The sequence below is a fragment of the Sphaerulina musiva genome, assembly GCF_000320565.1.
Source record: "Sphaerulina musiva SO2202 unplaced genomic scaffold SEPMUscaffold_1, whole genome shotgun sequence".
NCBI classification, from domain to species: domain Eukaryota; kingdom Fungi; phylum Ascomycota; class Dothideomycetes; order Mycosphaerellales; family Mycosphaerellaceae; genus Sphaerulina; species Sphaerulina musiva.
The window spans coordinates 2,428,488-2,442,872 of record NW_016017383.1 but is presented as its reverse complement, the minus strand read 5'-3'; the positions used below and the strand labels follow the sequence as shown (position 1 = coordinate 2,442,872).

Here is a 14,385-nt window from a genome sequence, read left to right as displayed (position 1 = left end):
AATGTGGAAAGGCTCCACGTGTCTCGGAGATGCACGCGGGAGTTTACAGTAGGTTGTGTAGCCTCCCAGAGTAGGATTGTCGCAAGGGTAAATCCAATGGTGGTCGATCGGCCTCTCAAGGCGAACCGTCGTCGTTCTCCATTATATGATGATTACGCTTGAACAGGACATGCATAACACACGCGACTACACCATCTCACGGGAAAAAAACACTCCTTTTGCAGCCGACACACATCTACACATCGGCCTCCCTCTTTTGTCCTTTGTTATGAGCCCAATCCCGTAACACGTTCTTCCTCACCTTTCCAGTGCTCGTTTTGGGCAACTCGTCCAAAATCTCAATCTCTTTGGGCACCATGAACCTGGATATGCCACTCGCGTTCTTCGCCCATTGGATGATATCCTCGCCCGTCAGACCCTTCTTGCCTCCCTTGATCGTGACAAACGCCTTGGGCCGCTCTCCCCATTGTTTGTCCTGCACCGCCACGCAAGCTGCCTCGAGGATATCTGGATGTGTCACGAGCATGCCTTCCAACGCGACACTCGAGATGTTCTCGCCGCCAGAGATGATGATGTCCTTGGCTCGATCGAGAATCTGAATCGCCCCGTCGGGATGCCACACTGCAAGATCGCCAGAGTGCTGTACCCCTCCAGCGAACAGTTTTTTGGTCGCTGCCGCATCCTTGTAGTATCCCCTGGCGCAGATATTGCCAATGAAGCAGATCTCACCAATCTCCTTGCCGTCCTTGGCCACATCTTCAATCGTCTCCGCAGCTCCCCACGATCCAGATTCGTCCTGGTTCGTCTTGATGACGCGCGCAGGAAGGGATGTGACGAAACCATGTCCTTGTCGCGCCATCTTGGCATACTTCTGCTTGGTCTCCAGTCTATCCCATTCCGGCAGTTGATAACCCTTGGTGATGGGTCCATATGTCTCAGTCAGTCCGTATACGTGTGTCGGCCGTAGATTGTGCTCCTCCATTTGTTGGAATAAATGAGCCGTTGGTGGTGAGGCCGCCACCGTCACTCGAACCGGATGTTCGAGCTTCACGGCGTTGGAATCAGCGAGAAGCAGAGTATTGACCGTCGGAGCAGCGTTGAAGTGAGACAGCTGTTCTTCTTTGAGTAACTTCCAGATATAAGGATAGTCGATTTTGCGAAGACAGTAGTGCGTTCCTCGAATCGCCGTCACGGCCCATGGAAACGTCCAGCCCATCGCATGAAACATAGGAAGCGTCCAGAGATAGTGGGCTCGGCTGGCCTTCGGGTGCGCAACATTCAAGTTTGATTCAATGACATTGCCCAGTGCCGCAAGGTACGCAGAACGATGCGTGTACTCTACTCCTTTCGGCCGAGCCGTGGTGCCTGAAGTGTATGCCAAAGCGATCAGGCTGTCTTCGTCAGCAACTTCAGTCTGTAGGCCTGCCCAGCCTTGGTTCCCAGATTGCTGGTCGATTTCGAGGCCTTGTTGGACTACACGATCGAACTCGCCGGTGCCTTGATCGGTGTCTGTATCAACGATGAATGGGACATTGGGGTGATTCTTTCTATATCCATCGAGTAAATGTCGGAATTCAGCGTCGACAATAATGAGGTCGACCTCGGCGTGATCGAAGATATAGGTGATGTCGTCCATTTTGAGCCGGTAATTGATAGCTACATTGACAGCTGCAGCACCGCCGATGCCGTATATTGACTCCAAGAAGGCTGGAGTATTTGTGCAAAGTATGCCCACCCGCTTGAATCCATGCTTCTTCAAATAGTATGCCAATCCCCTGGCTCGGTCGGCAGTTTCTTGATATGTCCTTCGCAGCATTTTACCGTTGGCGGTCTTGTGTACGGAGGCAATAGCGTTGGGTTCGATTGCAGCTGCTCTGGGTAGGAAGAACGTCGGACTGAGCTGGTGAATGTGGTGGGCTCGCTGGACGCCATTGCTCGCCATTGTGTCGGTCGTGCTGTTGTCGGCCATTGTAGGAGAGCTCGAAGCTGGAACGAGGTGTGCAGCCAGCGTGGAGAGTCGTTGCATGGCCGTCGACGACGACGACATGATGGGCGAGTGGGACCGATATACTCACTACTAGTCAATGGTTTCTCGGCTTTGCTGAGACAGGTGCGGCGGCAGGATCGTGAACAGAGACCTATGAGCTCTCGTGCCCGAGCGAGAGTGGTATAGGTGAGACAGACTTGTGACCCGGAACAGCAGGCGACTGCTGCTACGCGCCCAGTACTAATAGTGCTCTCAGGTAAGCAGAAGCAGTTGAGAAGAGAGATCTCTGCCGTCAATTGCGGAGTGTTTGTTAAGCATGTGTGGCTGGATGGAGGTGTTGGCGTGCGGCCTGCGGGAGGGGAGCGGATTCGGAGCTGTGGAAACAACAAGGTACCTGTAATAATGTGGGGAAGCTTTCCATGTCGATCGCCAGTCTTTTGCGCCTCGTACGTGATGCGCCGCCGAAGTGATACTGAATTTGGCAGTACCAGAGAGACGTCGTACTGCAAATGTCGGTGGGTTTAGCACTCTAGTGGTAGATTGTGCCAACAGAAATAGGTCTCTGAATTTGGACTGTCAGCCGCGCCTGTAGAGTATAAGTGATCCGTTCCGCTGTCCTCGATCGGGAAGCGAACTTGTATTTTGCCGCTACCCCAAACTCCATTCATGCAATACAATGCCATCCCGTACGCCCGGAATAAGTCGATCGCTAAAGCAGGTTGTCCGTATAGACATAACAGCACTCTCACGCTCATGAATTCCTTGCGGCATCTAGTCGGTTCAACCACGCCTGCGTCTCCTTCACCAGCGCTTTTCTTCTCGCCCTGGCTTCCTCGTCCCCTTCAGTCTCCACTCCGTCAGTTTTGAGTAAAACATGGGTCAATATCGTTTCCGTTAATCGCTTGTGCTCAAAGTCCTTCTTCGCAGGCTCCGTAGGGGGTGAGGCCAGGAATTTCTCGCAGTCGGGGACGAACTCCTGTAACTTCTGATGAAGCGCATTGAGCTTGTCAAGGGGTGTAGCTGGGGTTGCAGGTGGACGAGGCGATTGCGTGCGGGAAGCATGCTGGCCGTTCGGTGGCATGCCAAGCGGAGGCTCACCGGCTTGTGGAGTCGATGTTCCAGCTTGATCTCGCTTGTTGCGCCGCTTGCTTTTCTTGCCTCTGTTACGTCTACGCTTGGCCTCACCATCTGCCGTACCGGTCCCGTTGGCAAACTCGTCGTCGGACTCCTCGCTATCGCTAGGTGAAGTCATGCCCTCGGCGATGGCGCACATCAGTTCAGCTCCGTCTTGCAATCCCTCCTGGAGACATAGTCGCGAATCGTCTTTCAGATTTTTGCCCTTGTAGAGCAACTTGATCCGGCGTGCGTCGGACTGCGTCGCCTTCGCAGCCTGATCTCGCACCTTGCCCACAGTGAGCTCGCCTTTGGCAATGCTGTATGCCGGGAAGTGCACGGCATACTCCTTCTTTTTATTGCGCAAAATAAGGACGTCGGTGTCGCGAGGCGGGCCGTAGTCGGCTTCTGCGGGTTGCTGTCCCATTGATTCAGCTTGGTGTCTTCGCAAGTCGTCGGCTGTGATGTAGCTGAAGTCGGCGTCACTGACTTTGGTTGAACCTTGAGGCGGAGAGCGTGTGAAGGGAGAAAAGCGGCCGAGGCCTCCACCGAAGCGCTGCGTCCACGACATAATGAGGAACAGGAAAGTGGCGAGCGCAAGGAAGATGGACGTGTTTTCGAGAGGCGTCCGATCAGCGACGAAGTCGGACACGACGCTCGACAGCGCCTCGTAGGTGGTGGTGGTACCAGGGTCCTCGGATGGAGCGTGGCTCGTGAGGGAGACACCCAGAAGGCTTTCGACGACTCTAGCGGCGTGTTCGAAGGTCGCAGTAGTGAAGTTGCTCGTCAGTGGTAGGAAGTGCTGCAGCTTCTCGAGCAGACTAGTGCCGGAGGACGACGCCACGGTTGCTGAGGGAAGCAGCCTGGTAGGTGACAGTGACGGAGGGCGAGGGCGGGGCGGAGTTGAGGTAAGTTTAGCTGCCCAAGTGAGAGGAGATGAGAGGCAAGGCTACATAGACAGATGTCAGAGCACAGCGCAGTATAGCCCAGTTAAGGTAAGGTACTTTCTACTTTCTACGTCGTGCTGCGGTACGGTATTCTATTGGTAAGAGTGCCGAAGATGGATGACTAATCCTGCCAAGCTCGAACTCCACCGTACACACCTCCAGAAATTCTGCGCGCGTCAACGACAAACTTCGATTCGACACACTCGACTTCACCCAACGACCGATCCATCCGCCAACATGTCGACCTTCGAACCGGTGGTACGTCTACAATCCATCCCTGAAAGAGACTGTGTGAACGTGAGGGCATGGGGCAGTGAGAGAGTGCGACAGAGCTCTTGAAGAGACAGATAAACACCACGGGGAGAAGCAGAGCGAGCGCATGGAATCAAGTGCAGAAGTGGACATTACTGGGACGCGTACTAAGATTGGATATACACAGATTGTCGTCGACGGTAAGGGACACCTTCTTGGTCGTCTCGCCTCGACCGTGGCCAAGCAACTCCTCAATGGCCAGAAGATTGTCGTCGTCCGCTGCGAGGCCCTCAACATCTCTGGAGAATTCTTCCGTGCCAAGCGTACGTTGTAGCCTAACCCAGGAGCGCCTGGTCTTCACCAGGATATGACTCCCGCTGACCCCTTTGCAGTGAAGTACCAGGCCTTCATGCGCAAGCAGACCCGATACAACGCAACCCGTGGTGGTCCATGGCACTACCGTTCGCCAGCCAAGATGTTCTGGCGAACCGTCCGCGGCATGATTCCTCACAAGACAGAGCGCGGCGCGAAGGCTCTCGAACGCCTGAAGACCTTTGAGGGCGTCCCCCCACCATACGACCACAAGAAGCGCCAAGTCGTTCCTCAGGCTCTCCGTGTGCTCCGCCTCAAGCCCGGTCGCAAGTACTGCACTGTCGGACGTCTAGGCCACGAGTTTGGCTGGAAATACCAGGATGTCGTTTCCCGCCTCGAGGAGAGACGCAAGGTCAAGGGCCAGGCTTACTACGAGAAGAAGAAGGCAGCCCGCAAGAACTTGGTTGAGGCCCAAAGCAAGGTGTCGAGCGACGTGCAGAGCAAGCTCGCTGAGCTCGGATACTAGAGACGGGACAAGAGGTGACAGGAGTTGACATGAAATCCGAGGTAGCAGTGTCACTGCTTTGCACAAGGCTCTATACCCTGACCAAGGAGTTCAAGTGGGGACAGCGCCAAGCTGTTTTCTAGGTCCAAAACGTATCACGATTGCTTTCAAAAAGCTATGCCCCGAAGAGCGTTCATTTCTTCGAGACAGTTGCCTTGTGCACTGTACCCTTAGCATACGCGCAAGCGTCACTGCTACAGACTTTTTCAAGTCTTTTACGCCTCTGTGCGTGTGTTGCCTCTGGGGAAATCAGCCTCGGTGCCTTACAGGCTCGAAGCAATTGTGCCTGAACATACATCTTGGGCCTGTCTGTACTGTCGTTGTTTGCCGTTGCAGGCACAAGCGACTACCAGTCTCACCAACCTGTACTTCTGGGCCCTGTGCCCGATCCCCGCCATCTAGCGCTTTCGAGTCAGTCACTCTTGCCGTTTCGATTGTGTTGCGTCCCTGAGCAACTTCCGTGCTTCTTTCTGAATCAGGGTCGATTGATCATTGATATGCCCTGCTCCGATTCAAGTGTACGCAATGCTCATTATGTGAGCAGTTTCTATGCTTAGACACCTCAGTCTTCTATTCCACCGGGTGACCCCATGTGAGTTCTGTTCCCGAATGTGCTCAACATCGTAGTACTACCCTGGCGAAATTTAGCTGTCAGTAGCGACTTGATATTGAGGCGCACACTCAGGAGCTCCGTTCTCTGCCCGCCCACTCGAGGCACAACAAGCAGGGCATCAAAGTTGCGTGAACTGCCACCTAAAGCGTGGACTTGCTCTTGCTCGTTGCACATTGCGTTTCAGCTTTATCGAAGTCTCTCATCATTGCATGTCGCCTTTGCCTGCGCTCTAACGTGACCGCGCCTAATCCCAGTACTTCACAACACCGTTTAAATCTCCTGTGACAACTTTACTAGATTCCCTGGGATGCCATGCCACAGATATGACAGCAGCATCGCTAGCTCGAATCTTATGCCACATCTTACAGGTCTTCCAGTCCCAGAAACACACGAAGCCTCCACTGTCGCCGGAAGCAACAATGCCCCCATCGGGTGAGACGGCAAGATCGATCGCATATCCGGCGTTGTTGTGTCCACGGAAATCCTTTTTTCTATTCTGCCGGATCTTCTCACCAGTGTTGTACACTTTGATGGTGTTGTCGGAGGATTGGAGTAATACAGCGCCCTTTGCTGGATGCGAGGCAGACTTGACCATGGGAAACATGTAAGGCTCAGCGATGAACTTGATAGGAACCGGAATGTTGAATTCCCACGCTCGCAAGCTCTTGTCATCGGACGTGGTAATGAACCTGCGATTCTCGTCGCACCACGTGATGGTGTTCACGGGGCCGAGATGATGGTCGTATTCCTGGACTGGATTCTTCTTTTCGCCATCGGCAGGTAATCGAGTGTCGAATTGAACGATTTTGTTATCGTGCATGCCGGCGAGGAACTCGTGCCCGCTGGGGTCGTCAGGTTGCCACCGGACGACATGAGGTGTGCTGCCGGTACCAAAGCGTGAGATACACTGGCCGGTTTCTGTATCCCACAACTTGATCTGGCGATCGTACGAAGCAGATAGGAAGCGTGTGCCGTTGGGAGTAAAGTCAACATCGACCACTGATTTCGTATGGCCATTGTAGGAGCGCAGCAGTTCTCGCTCGTGGTAGACATCCCAAATGCGGACTTTGCCATCAGCCGCGGCCGACAGGAGTAAGTGGCCAGAGTTGGGAAAGAATTTGAGGGACGTGAGAGCTTTCTCGTGGGCGTTTCTGCCGTGGGTTGTGTATGTGTGAATGAGCTTTTTGGGATGAAAGCACCTCAGGTTCATGTTCTCAAAGTCGCCAACCAGGTCTACATCCAGATCCTGAGGTACATGCATATAAGTTCGTCCCTGGTAGTCATACTGCTGCGAGCCTTCGAAGGTGCTCGTTTCCTTGTCATGGCCGACTTTGTCGTAGCTCGTGCCTGCTTTTGAACCCTTGGTCGGTACTGGCGCAATCGCATCTTCCTCGTAGATGACCTCCTCCTCCCCACTCTCATCACCCTCAACCTCCACTTCAATCTCCTCGCCGCTGTCGCTGTCGATGCGCCGCTCCTCGTACTTCGCCCACGGTCCTTTGTAGGCGCCCGCGCCGTACACTGTGCTGCTGTCGCCCTTTGTCTCTCGCTTGCGCTTTTTACCAACAGCGTGCTGCCGCTCGACACCGCGGTGAAGATCTCGAAAGCTGTGCTCAGAAATGGCGATTTCCTCAGCGTAGCCCGTTGGCACTTTGCCTTTGGTGGAAGTTTGGAACTGCTTCGTCTCGACGAGCTGACTGGCACGAGTGGGAGGGCCGTTGGCGCCATTGCGCGCGGGGACAAGTGCCATTTCGACGTCCGTTAGCGATAGGTAGGCAGGGTGTGCAGAGGTTTGGCGGTGATTGGTATGTGAAACTTGGAGCGCAGGTGGAAGTCGGCAACTGCCGAGTTCGATGCGGGGAGCACAGTCTGCGATTAAAACTACAGGTAAAATACAGTACAATAACGATAATACTGGAACGGGACCATACACAACAGACTACTACCTCCTAGTAGTGCTAGTACTGAGAGATTCATACATTTCATCCCAGAACAGTCGATAATGAAGTGGAGACGTGCCTTGCCCATAAACGTGACATCTGTGCCTCGAACGGGAGCACGTCCGAGGAGTCTTGGTCTGGGTCTTGGTCTTGGCCTAGTTACAACACCAGCACCTCACGTCTTCCAGCAGCGCCCCACTCTCACTACTTTCACTTTCACTTCCAGCAGACCCCAACTTAAGCCGCTCCATTACCGCCCTTTTCACACCAGACACGGCCTCCAGTCCGCGGCTGGTGCAGAGCCTGGGCTATCCTCATATGCAGGATGCACTTCGCCACAAGCACAACACTGCCAGATCAAGATCATCGACTACTCGAAGACCCGGCTCGAGGAGAACCATGTGAACAGCCTTGAGCTAGACGCGTTTCTGCGTGATCGACCCAAGCCAGGCTGGGCTGCTGCACGATGGATCTGGGTGAATAGCATCAGCTTGGACGTCATCCAGTGTCTTGGGAGAAGCAAAGGCCTACATCCTCTGGCGATTGAAGATGTAATGGATACGCATGCTACGACCAAGGTGGACTGGTATGACAATCACTGCTTCGTCGAGATGAACCTCGTCCAGCTCGCCCACGAAGGTTCGAATACAATTCGTAGAGGCTCACACGCACGTAACGAGGTCAAGGAGCGCAAGAGTCGACGCACGCTGGTACCAGGTAGATTCGGCATGTCTGTCGAACAAGTCTCCGCCTTTCTCACCAGTGATAATACAATTATTACCATCTTCGAGCACTCTGGTGAAGATGTCTTGGCGCCCATCATGCTTCGTCTTCGCTCGCCACAGACGGTCGTTCGCTCAAGCGGAGATCCATCTATGCTTCTGCAGGCAGTGATTGATGCCGTTGTTGACTTGTCACTGCCAATTGGCATTGCTGCGAGCGAAGCGTTCGACGACCTGGAGCAAGATGTTCTGGAGAATCCCACGATCGGCCAGTCCAAGCAACTCCACATCTTGAGATCAGGCCTTACGCAACTAATGGAGAATGCCAACGCGATCGCTATCCTGGTTCGAACACTATGTGATCATGGCAGTATCCCTGGTTCGCGCCGCCGGCTGGAAGAAGGGTCTCCTGACAGCATACTTGTGCAGCAGTTAAACACGAGCGTTGTCATCTCGCCTACTACGCAGATATATCTGCGAGATGTCCAGGACCACGTCACCGCGCTGTCGAACAATACGCGTACGTCTATACGGTCTGCGGAGAACCTGTCCTCTCTCATCTTCAATACCATAGCTGCAAGCCAGAATGAGAGTGTCAGGTCACTCACGTTGGTATCCAGTTTCTTCCTGCCCCTCACCTTCCTGACCGGCTACTTCGGCATGAACTTCGAGCCCATGTGGGCGACGAACAACCATAGCGATGCGTTCTTTTGGCTGATAGCCACGCCTGTCATGTTGACCACCATGACGATATTGATGAGGGCACGATCGAAGGTTAATCGGCGGCAACAATGGATCACGCAAGGTCAGCAAGCAAACGTTGCGCCACGACGCCTGCGAAGCTGATGTACCACCGGGGGGGATGGATCGACACAGTCCAGCCTGGAAGAGTGTGCGTCAAAAGTACCTTAGCAGGTTGGTGCCAACAATCGCGACTTCGACACTAGTTTCTTTTATTTTTCGGGGCAAACAATTAGTGCTTCTCGCTCTCAGTAAAAGCTGCAAAGCTGCAGCATACTATATAAATGATACATGTATACCAAGCTTCACCGCTATCCAGATCATCACTGCAATTCTTCTTTCTATACCTCTTTTCCGCGAACCAGCAACGATAGCATTCTTCTTGTTCTACCACTCCAGGTTGTTCAGTCCGACGATTCGGATATGTTTGCACAAGCAACTCGAGCCGTTCTTACCTCATGCCCCATACCTTACCTACATGTACCCTACTTGTTGGAAACACACACACACACACACACACACACCCTCTCTCCCGTCTCTCTGGGGAATAATAAGGTATTTTAGCCGCGCCGCTTAGGTAACCTTAAAAAAAGGATGGACTTGTACAATGTACATGTATTATCATCGAAATACCGTATTTGCCGTGTTGTTGGGTCGTATGCACGGATTTCAGCCACCTCATGCATTATTATTAGGAGGTAGCCCTCACCTCCCGTCACATATATGCTAAGGTAAAAATAAGGAGTTTCAATGTTATTTTCGTACAAACGACTAGATGATACCCAACACGCAATCCGCTTGCGCGAGGAGGTAGGGAGGTATGTCAGCGCGGGGTTGTTGGCTCCCCATGCAGATCAGTATGCATGTGCAAAACGGAAGATTGCAGCCAGAGAAAGGCGGTCTGCTGCTCAGCTCATGCTCAGCTCAGGCACCTTGCCTTGTCTTGCCTCCCTGTCTGCTTGCCCACTTTCACATGTGATCCTCAACGTAAACCAGCGTGCTCTCAACGCGGATGAGATGCAGCATCTGACCACCGATAGATGAGGAGGTTGCTTCAACCCCATCATCTGTTGTGGTTGTGGTTGTGCGTGAATACCTTGTTTTGTTCTGCGACTGTTGCTGCTGCTGCAGCTGCAGCACAAGCTCTCCCCGAGTGAATCCCATCACTTCTGGCAGAACAGAAGTTCTTGATAGAGATAATGTTACATTGTTAATGTACAGGCCGTATTTTCCGCCGAGCTACCGATGCTCAAGGCTATGTTACTCGGCCGCGTAGTCATCATATGTGCATGTACCGGCCGTAAAGTATGTAGGACCGTGCCGAAACTGGTCCCTCCGCAAAGTCCAAATCCCAACAATTCGTGATCACGACCACCAATGTCTGAGCGGCAAAACCAGCCGCGAGTAGGTGAATGCATGCTGCTATGTGCAGAAAAACCGCTATGAACGCAGGACGGAATGTTCAAGTCTCACCAGCCTTTTTGATGGTACTCCCCAAGGCCGGCATGGAAGTACTCATTGCTAAAAATGCCCTTCTGCTCCTTCTGCGACAGCACCGGGCCAGGTTCAGGGAGCTGCTTGAGATTTTTTACATCGTTAGATGTGTGTCTGCGCTTCAAAGCAGCCAAGTTGCCCGTGCTTTTATGTTGGCGCTCCCATAAGAGGTTTTTGCGCAATGACTCCGTGAGCTCGGTGGACAACATGTTCCGCCTGGTCGTGCGTGGCGAGAGAGAAAGTTGCTGGTGAGTATTGGAAGTGGTCATGATGATGGGTTTGGAACGAGGGACCTCCAAGCCTGGAACCTGCAGCTGCGAGTGTGAGCCTGTCTCGGGCGATGTTGCCAGAGATGGCCCGCTCGGAGTCGCGGTTCTTGATCGTCGAATGGCTGGCGTGGATCTCGATGCAGCATTCGCGAGGGCCTTCGCACGGTCAGGCTCATGCATCAGCGTTGTCAAAAGAGACCGTCGAGAGGTGAGGTTGGGTCTCGAGTCGACTCGTTGAAATAAATCCTTCTCATTGACGGAGGATGGGCCGCTTCCGTCATCGGAATCTTCCCAGTCGGAAGAGTCGTCGTCGTCTTCGATCGCACTCTCTGAAATGTCATCTTCGTCGTCGTCCGACTCAAAGACGGGGCTGTGACGTGCTGCTACGGCTTGTGCGATAGATAGTTCATCCTGGAAGGAAGCTTGCTTCTTGCTTCCATCACTATTCTGGCTCCCTGGCGCTCTCAGACCGTCGGATAGCACACTGCGGTGCATGTGACTCTCGAGTGAGCTTTCGTCCTCTCCAGAAGAAGTTCCAATTGTGAACATTGGGCCCTTCTTCTTGGGCGGTGCTGGTTGTCGAAAACTTCGAGAGTTTTTGAGGATGGGAGTCGGCTGTGTCGCGAGATTTGTCTGAGATCGATATGACGAGCTGGCTCCACCAGGCACAAACCCACGAATGATGTTGTGTGTGCTCATCTCTGTGGAAGAGCTCTCTTGCGAGCCGACCATGTCGGACGACTGAGAGACGTTAGATGCAACAGTCGAGGCAGATGATTCCAGGAGAGTCGTTTGCGACACAGAGGCATCGGGGGTGGGATCTGATTTCTGCGAGCACCGCGACATCGGCGGTGAGCCCAGCTGAGATAGCACTTGTTCAGCCGATATGGAAGGACATTCATCTGGATTTGATAGCGACTTTCGCGTGGGTAGTTCAATCGGTTCCAGCATGTTGGTTTCGGTGATGGTGTGGACGATGTTTTCCAGATCAATAGGCCGGAGGCGTCTCTCGCGCCCACGACAGACTACGCTCCCTGTCGCCGAGTCGTTTCGATACAGCGTCGATCGGGGCTGAGTGCTGCGCGGAGTGGTCGGCGATGCCGGATGATCATGGTCACCGTTCGACGAGGCGGAGTCGAGGCTGGTGGAGAGCGGCGGCACCGCTGTCATATCGCCGGTCGTGGCCGTGGCCGTGGTTTGCGGTCGCGTTGTACGCCGGACGGCAGTTGCAGAGGCTTTGCGTGCAGGAGGCGATTCTGGAGCACAGCAGAAGGTTTCGCGATTCCATAGCCGCCAGGAAAGGTTCTCAAGGCGCCTGCCGTTGTGTATTGCATGCCCGGTCTTGGAGAATAAAGACCACTGCGGCAAGGCGTTAGTCGCAAGATTGCTGCTGCTGCTGCAGCCATTGTAGCTCCATGCACGTGAACGCAACTGACCATGCCAAAGAGATTCTCCACCGATGTGGTGTCAATGGTGTGGAGGGCAGGGACCTCCACACGCAGCAACGAGCGTTCGGGCCTGAACGGCATTGTCGTCGCGGAACGGTCGCCTGGGGCGAGACCTGCTGCGAGTCGTCGTCGCTGTCGTCGGCGTCGTCGCAGGTGTTGCGGGCGCGAGGCAGAGATGTATCGTGGGCGCAAAATAACCGAAAACGGCGAGGAGGTACGTCAGGTGGTCGCGCTGCGAGGTATCTTTGTACATCGATCGCCTGCACTCGGCACGGCCTGAGCGGCCAGCGGTCGCGTTTGTGTGTGACGAACGATGGGCAGAGGCGGCGTTTGTAGGACAGACAGGGCGGAGGGGGCGGTGATGGTGAGAGCGGCGGTCGGAGCGGCGAGGGCGACGGCGACGGCGAGCGGGAGGGCGCGTGGCCGCAGAGCAGCGGCAGAGTTGTTCGGTATGTATACAGACAGTCGGTGTATACAGAGAGGGCCAGATAAGTACCTGAGGAGGAGAGAAGGCAGAGAAGGCAGAGAAGGCAGGCAGGCAGGCAGAGAACAGAGCGGAGCAAGAGCGGCCGCGGGAGCAGGTCTTCGCTCCTACATACTACGAGTGTACGACACTAGGTACTTCTCACACTACGACGACTCCGACTACTACAACGTACTACTGCCGCTGCTGCGACGACCATTACTACTACCTTACCCTTATTACTGTACATCGGCACGGAAAGGCTGCCGTCTGGCTGCTGGTCGGTCAAGCATCATGGAACAGCAGGGCTGATCTACAGAGTAGTACGACGGTAGGCAAAAAAAGGCACTCCCCTCCCAAACTCTGGCTGCGCTTCCGCGAGCGTCGGGCCCCAAGGATCGCCCCGTTTGGTGAATCGTTCCTACACAAACAGCCTACCAGCGACAGCATCATGATCGATCTCCGCTCCCGCGTGTCACATTTAACGACACTCCCACCGAGCCTATCCTGCTGCTGCTGCTGCGCATATGCCACTCACCGGCCGCTGCAGCTGCGCTGTAGTTCCAGACCGCGCCCCCGCCGAATTTCTCATCCACAGTCGTCGCCTACCCAGGTTTGCGACTCGTCGCTTATGAGGGAACTCAACTTATCATAGTAGTCGTCACTACCACGTCGTCAACAGTACATACAATACATTACCTGAATAGTGTCGCATGCTGACATCGACGTGGACGACTCCGTGGGCCTCCATCCGAGTGTCCATCGTCACACCCAGGCCTGGACCAGCAGTCAAGTGAGGCGCTGGCATCCGCCACGCCCGCCGCCCCGGCAGAGCGCTCGGCAGGGCGCGTGGGGAGACAGAGTGTGCACGAGGGACGTCCGGAGAGAGGCACGGCACAGCACAGCACACTTGCTGGCCCCAGGATCATGCATCATGTGATGAGAGAGGCCGTGTCGGCGTGTCCCTTTCTCACGCGCCTCTCTTCATCAGGCTCAGTCTCACACATCCTTTCGCTCCAGCCGTCCACGACTCGGTTGGGCTCCGTCTTTCCATGCGGTGCGGTGCGGTAGGGGAGGCGAGGGTACTGTCGCTACGTCCATGACTATAGTAGTAAGGAGGTACATGTCGTGGCCAGTGCCTGTGTCGCACCGCTGCTCCGCATGACATGCTCTGATGACCGAGACCTTCTCGTTCATCGCACCGCACCAGTCGACAACAACAATATCGTGAACCTTGGACCCAGCAGCAATTCTCTGCCAGATCAGATGGGGACCCAAAACCTCCCCCTCCCCATGCATCTCCACCCGTGATCTACTGCTTGCAGCGGGGCCTGCGGAACGGAGCAACTCCCTGCTTCTCAAACGGCGGCTCGTCGGGCACGATGGCTACACGTGATGGGCGTGCTCCACCTGTTTCGCTTGTTTGTTGGTAAATCTGCTTTGTCTGGTTCCGCTGCGGATTACCCAATTCGACGCTCCCTCGCTAGAGCTGGTACCTCCTACTATGTAGTGGAGCTCG

General features: G+C 54.5%; 6 protein-coding genes across 6 annotated transcripts; 2 read left to right on the top strand and 4 right to left on the bottom strand.

Moving 5' to 3' along the window:
* Positions 1-101: 101 nt before the first annotated feature.
* SEPMUDRAFT_146130 (acetyl-CoA synthetase-like protein) lies at positions 102-4,054 on the bottom strand. Its single transcript, XM_016903468.1, has one exon. The coding sequence runs from the start codon at positions 2,045-2,047 to the stop codon at positions 236-238; it is 1,812 nt and encodes a 603-aa protein (XP_016765141.1). The 5' UTR covers positions 2,048-4,054; the 3' UTR covers positions 102-235.
* SEPMUDRAFT_104336 (uncharacterized protein) lies at positions 2,739-4,276 on the bottom strand (the record flags this gene model as incomplete). The annotated part of the gene is made up of 2 exons (XM_016900537.1): positions 2,739-4,018; positions 4,204-4,276. 2 exons carry the CDS (start codon positions 4,274-4,276, stop codon positions 2,739-2,741), a joined length of 1,353 nt encoding a protein of 450 aa, XP_016765140.1.
* A 1-nt stretch (position 4,277) lies between these two features.
* Positions 4,278-7,575, bottom strand: SEPMUDRAFT_122442 (WD40 repeat-like protein). Its single transcript, XM_016901769.1, has 2 exons — positions 4,692-7,575; positions 4,278-4,622 (listed from the first exon to the last, which is right to left on the bottom strand). Exon 1 carries the CDS (start codon positions 7,537-7,539, stop codon positions 6,034-6,036), a length of 1,506 nt encoding a protein of 501 aa, XP_016765138.1. The 5' UTR covers positions 7,540-7,575; the 3' UTR covers positions 4,278-4,622; positions 4,692-6,033.
* SEPMUDRAFT_129855 (60S ribosomal protein L16-B) lies at positions 4,278-7,575 on the top strand. Its single transcript, XM_016902314.1, has 2 exons — positions 4,278-4,622; positions 4,692-7,575. Exons 1-2 carry the CDS (start codon positions 4,427-4,429, stop codon positions 5,135-5,137), a joined length of 642 nt encoding a protein of 213 aa, XP_016765139.1. The 5' UTR covers positions 4,278-4,426; the 3' UTR covers positions 5,138-7,575.
* Positions 7,576-7,791: 216 nt separating this feature from the next.
* SEPMUDRAFT_129854 (uncharacterized protein) lies at positions 7,792-9,500 on the top strand (the record flags this gene model as incomplete). Its single annotated transcript, XM_016902313.1, has 1 exon — positions 7,792-9,500. One exon carries the CDS (start codon positions 7,792-7,794, stop codon positions 9,295-9,297), a length of 1,506 nt encoding a protein of 501 aa, XP_016765137.1. The 3' UTR covers positions 9,298-9,500.
* Positions 9,501-9,867: 367 nt separating this feature from the next.
* SEPMUDRAFT_146129 (DUF1752-domain-containing protein) lies at positions 9,868-12,934 on the bottom strand. Its single transcript, XM_016903467.1, has 2 exons — positions 12,392-12,934; positions 9,868-12,314 (listed from the first exon to the last, which is right to left on the bottom strand). The coding sequence occupies exons 1-2, from the start codon at positions 12,482-12,484 to the stop codon at positions 10,662-10,664; spliced, it is 1,746 nt and encodes a 581-aa protein (XP_016765136.1). The 5' UTR covers positions 12,485-12,934; the 3' UTR covers positions 9,868-10,661.
* Between the last annotated feature and the right edge of the window lie 1,451 nt (positions 12,935-14,385).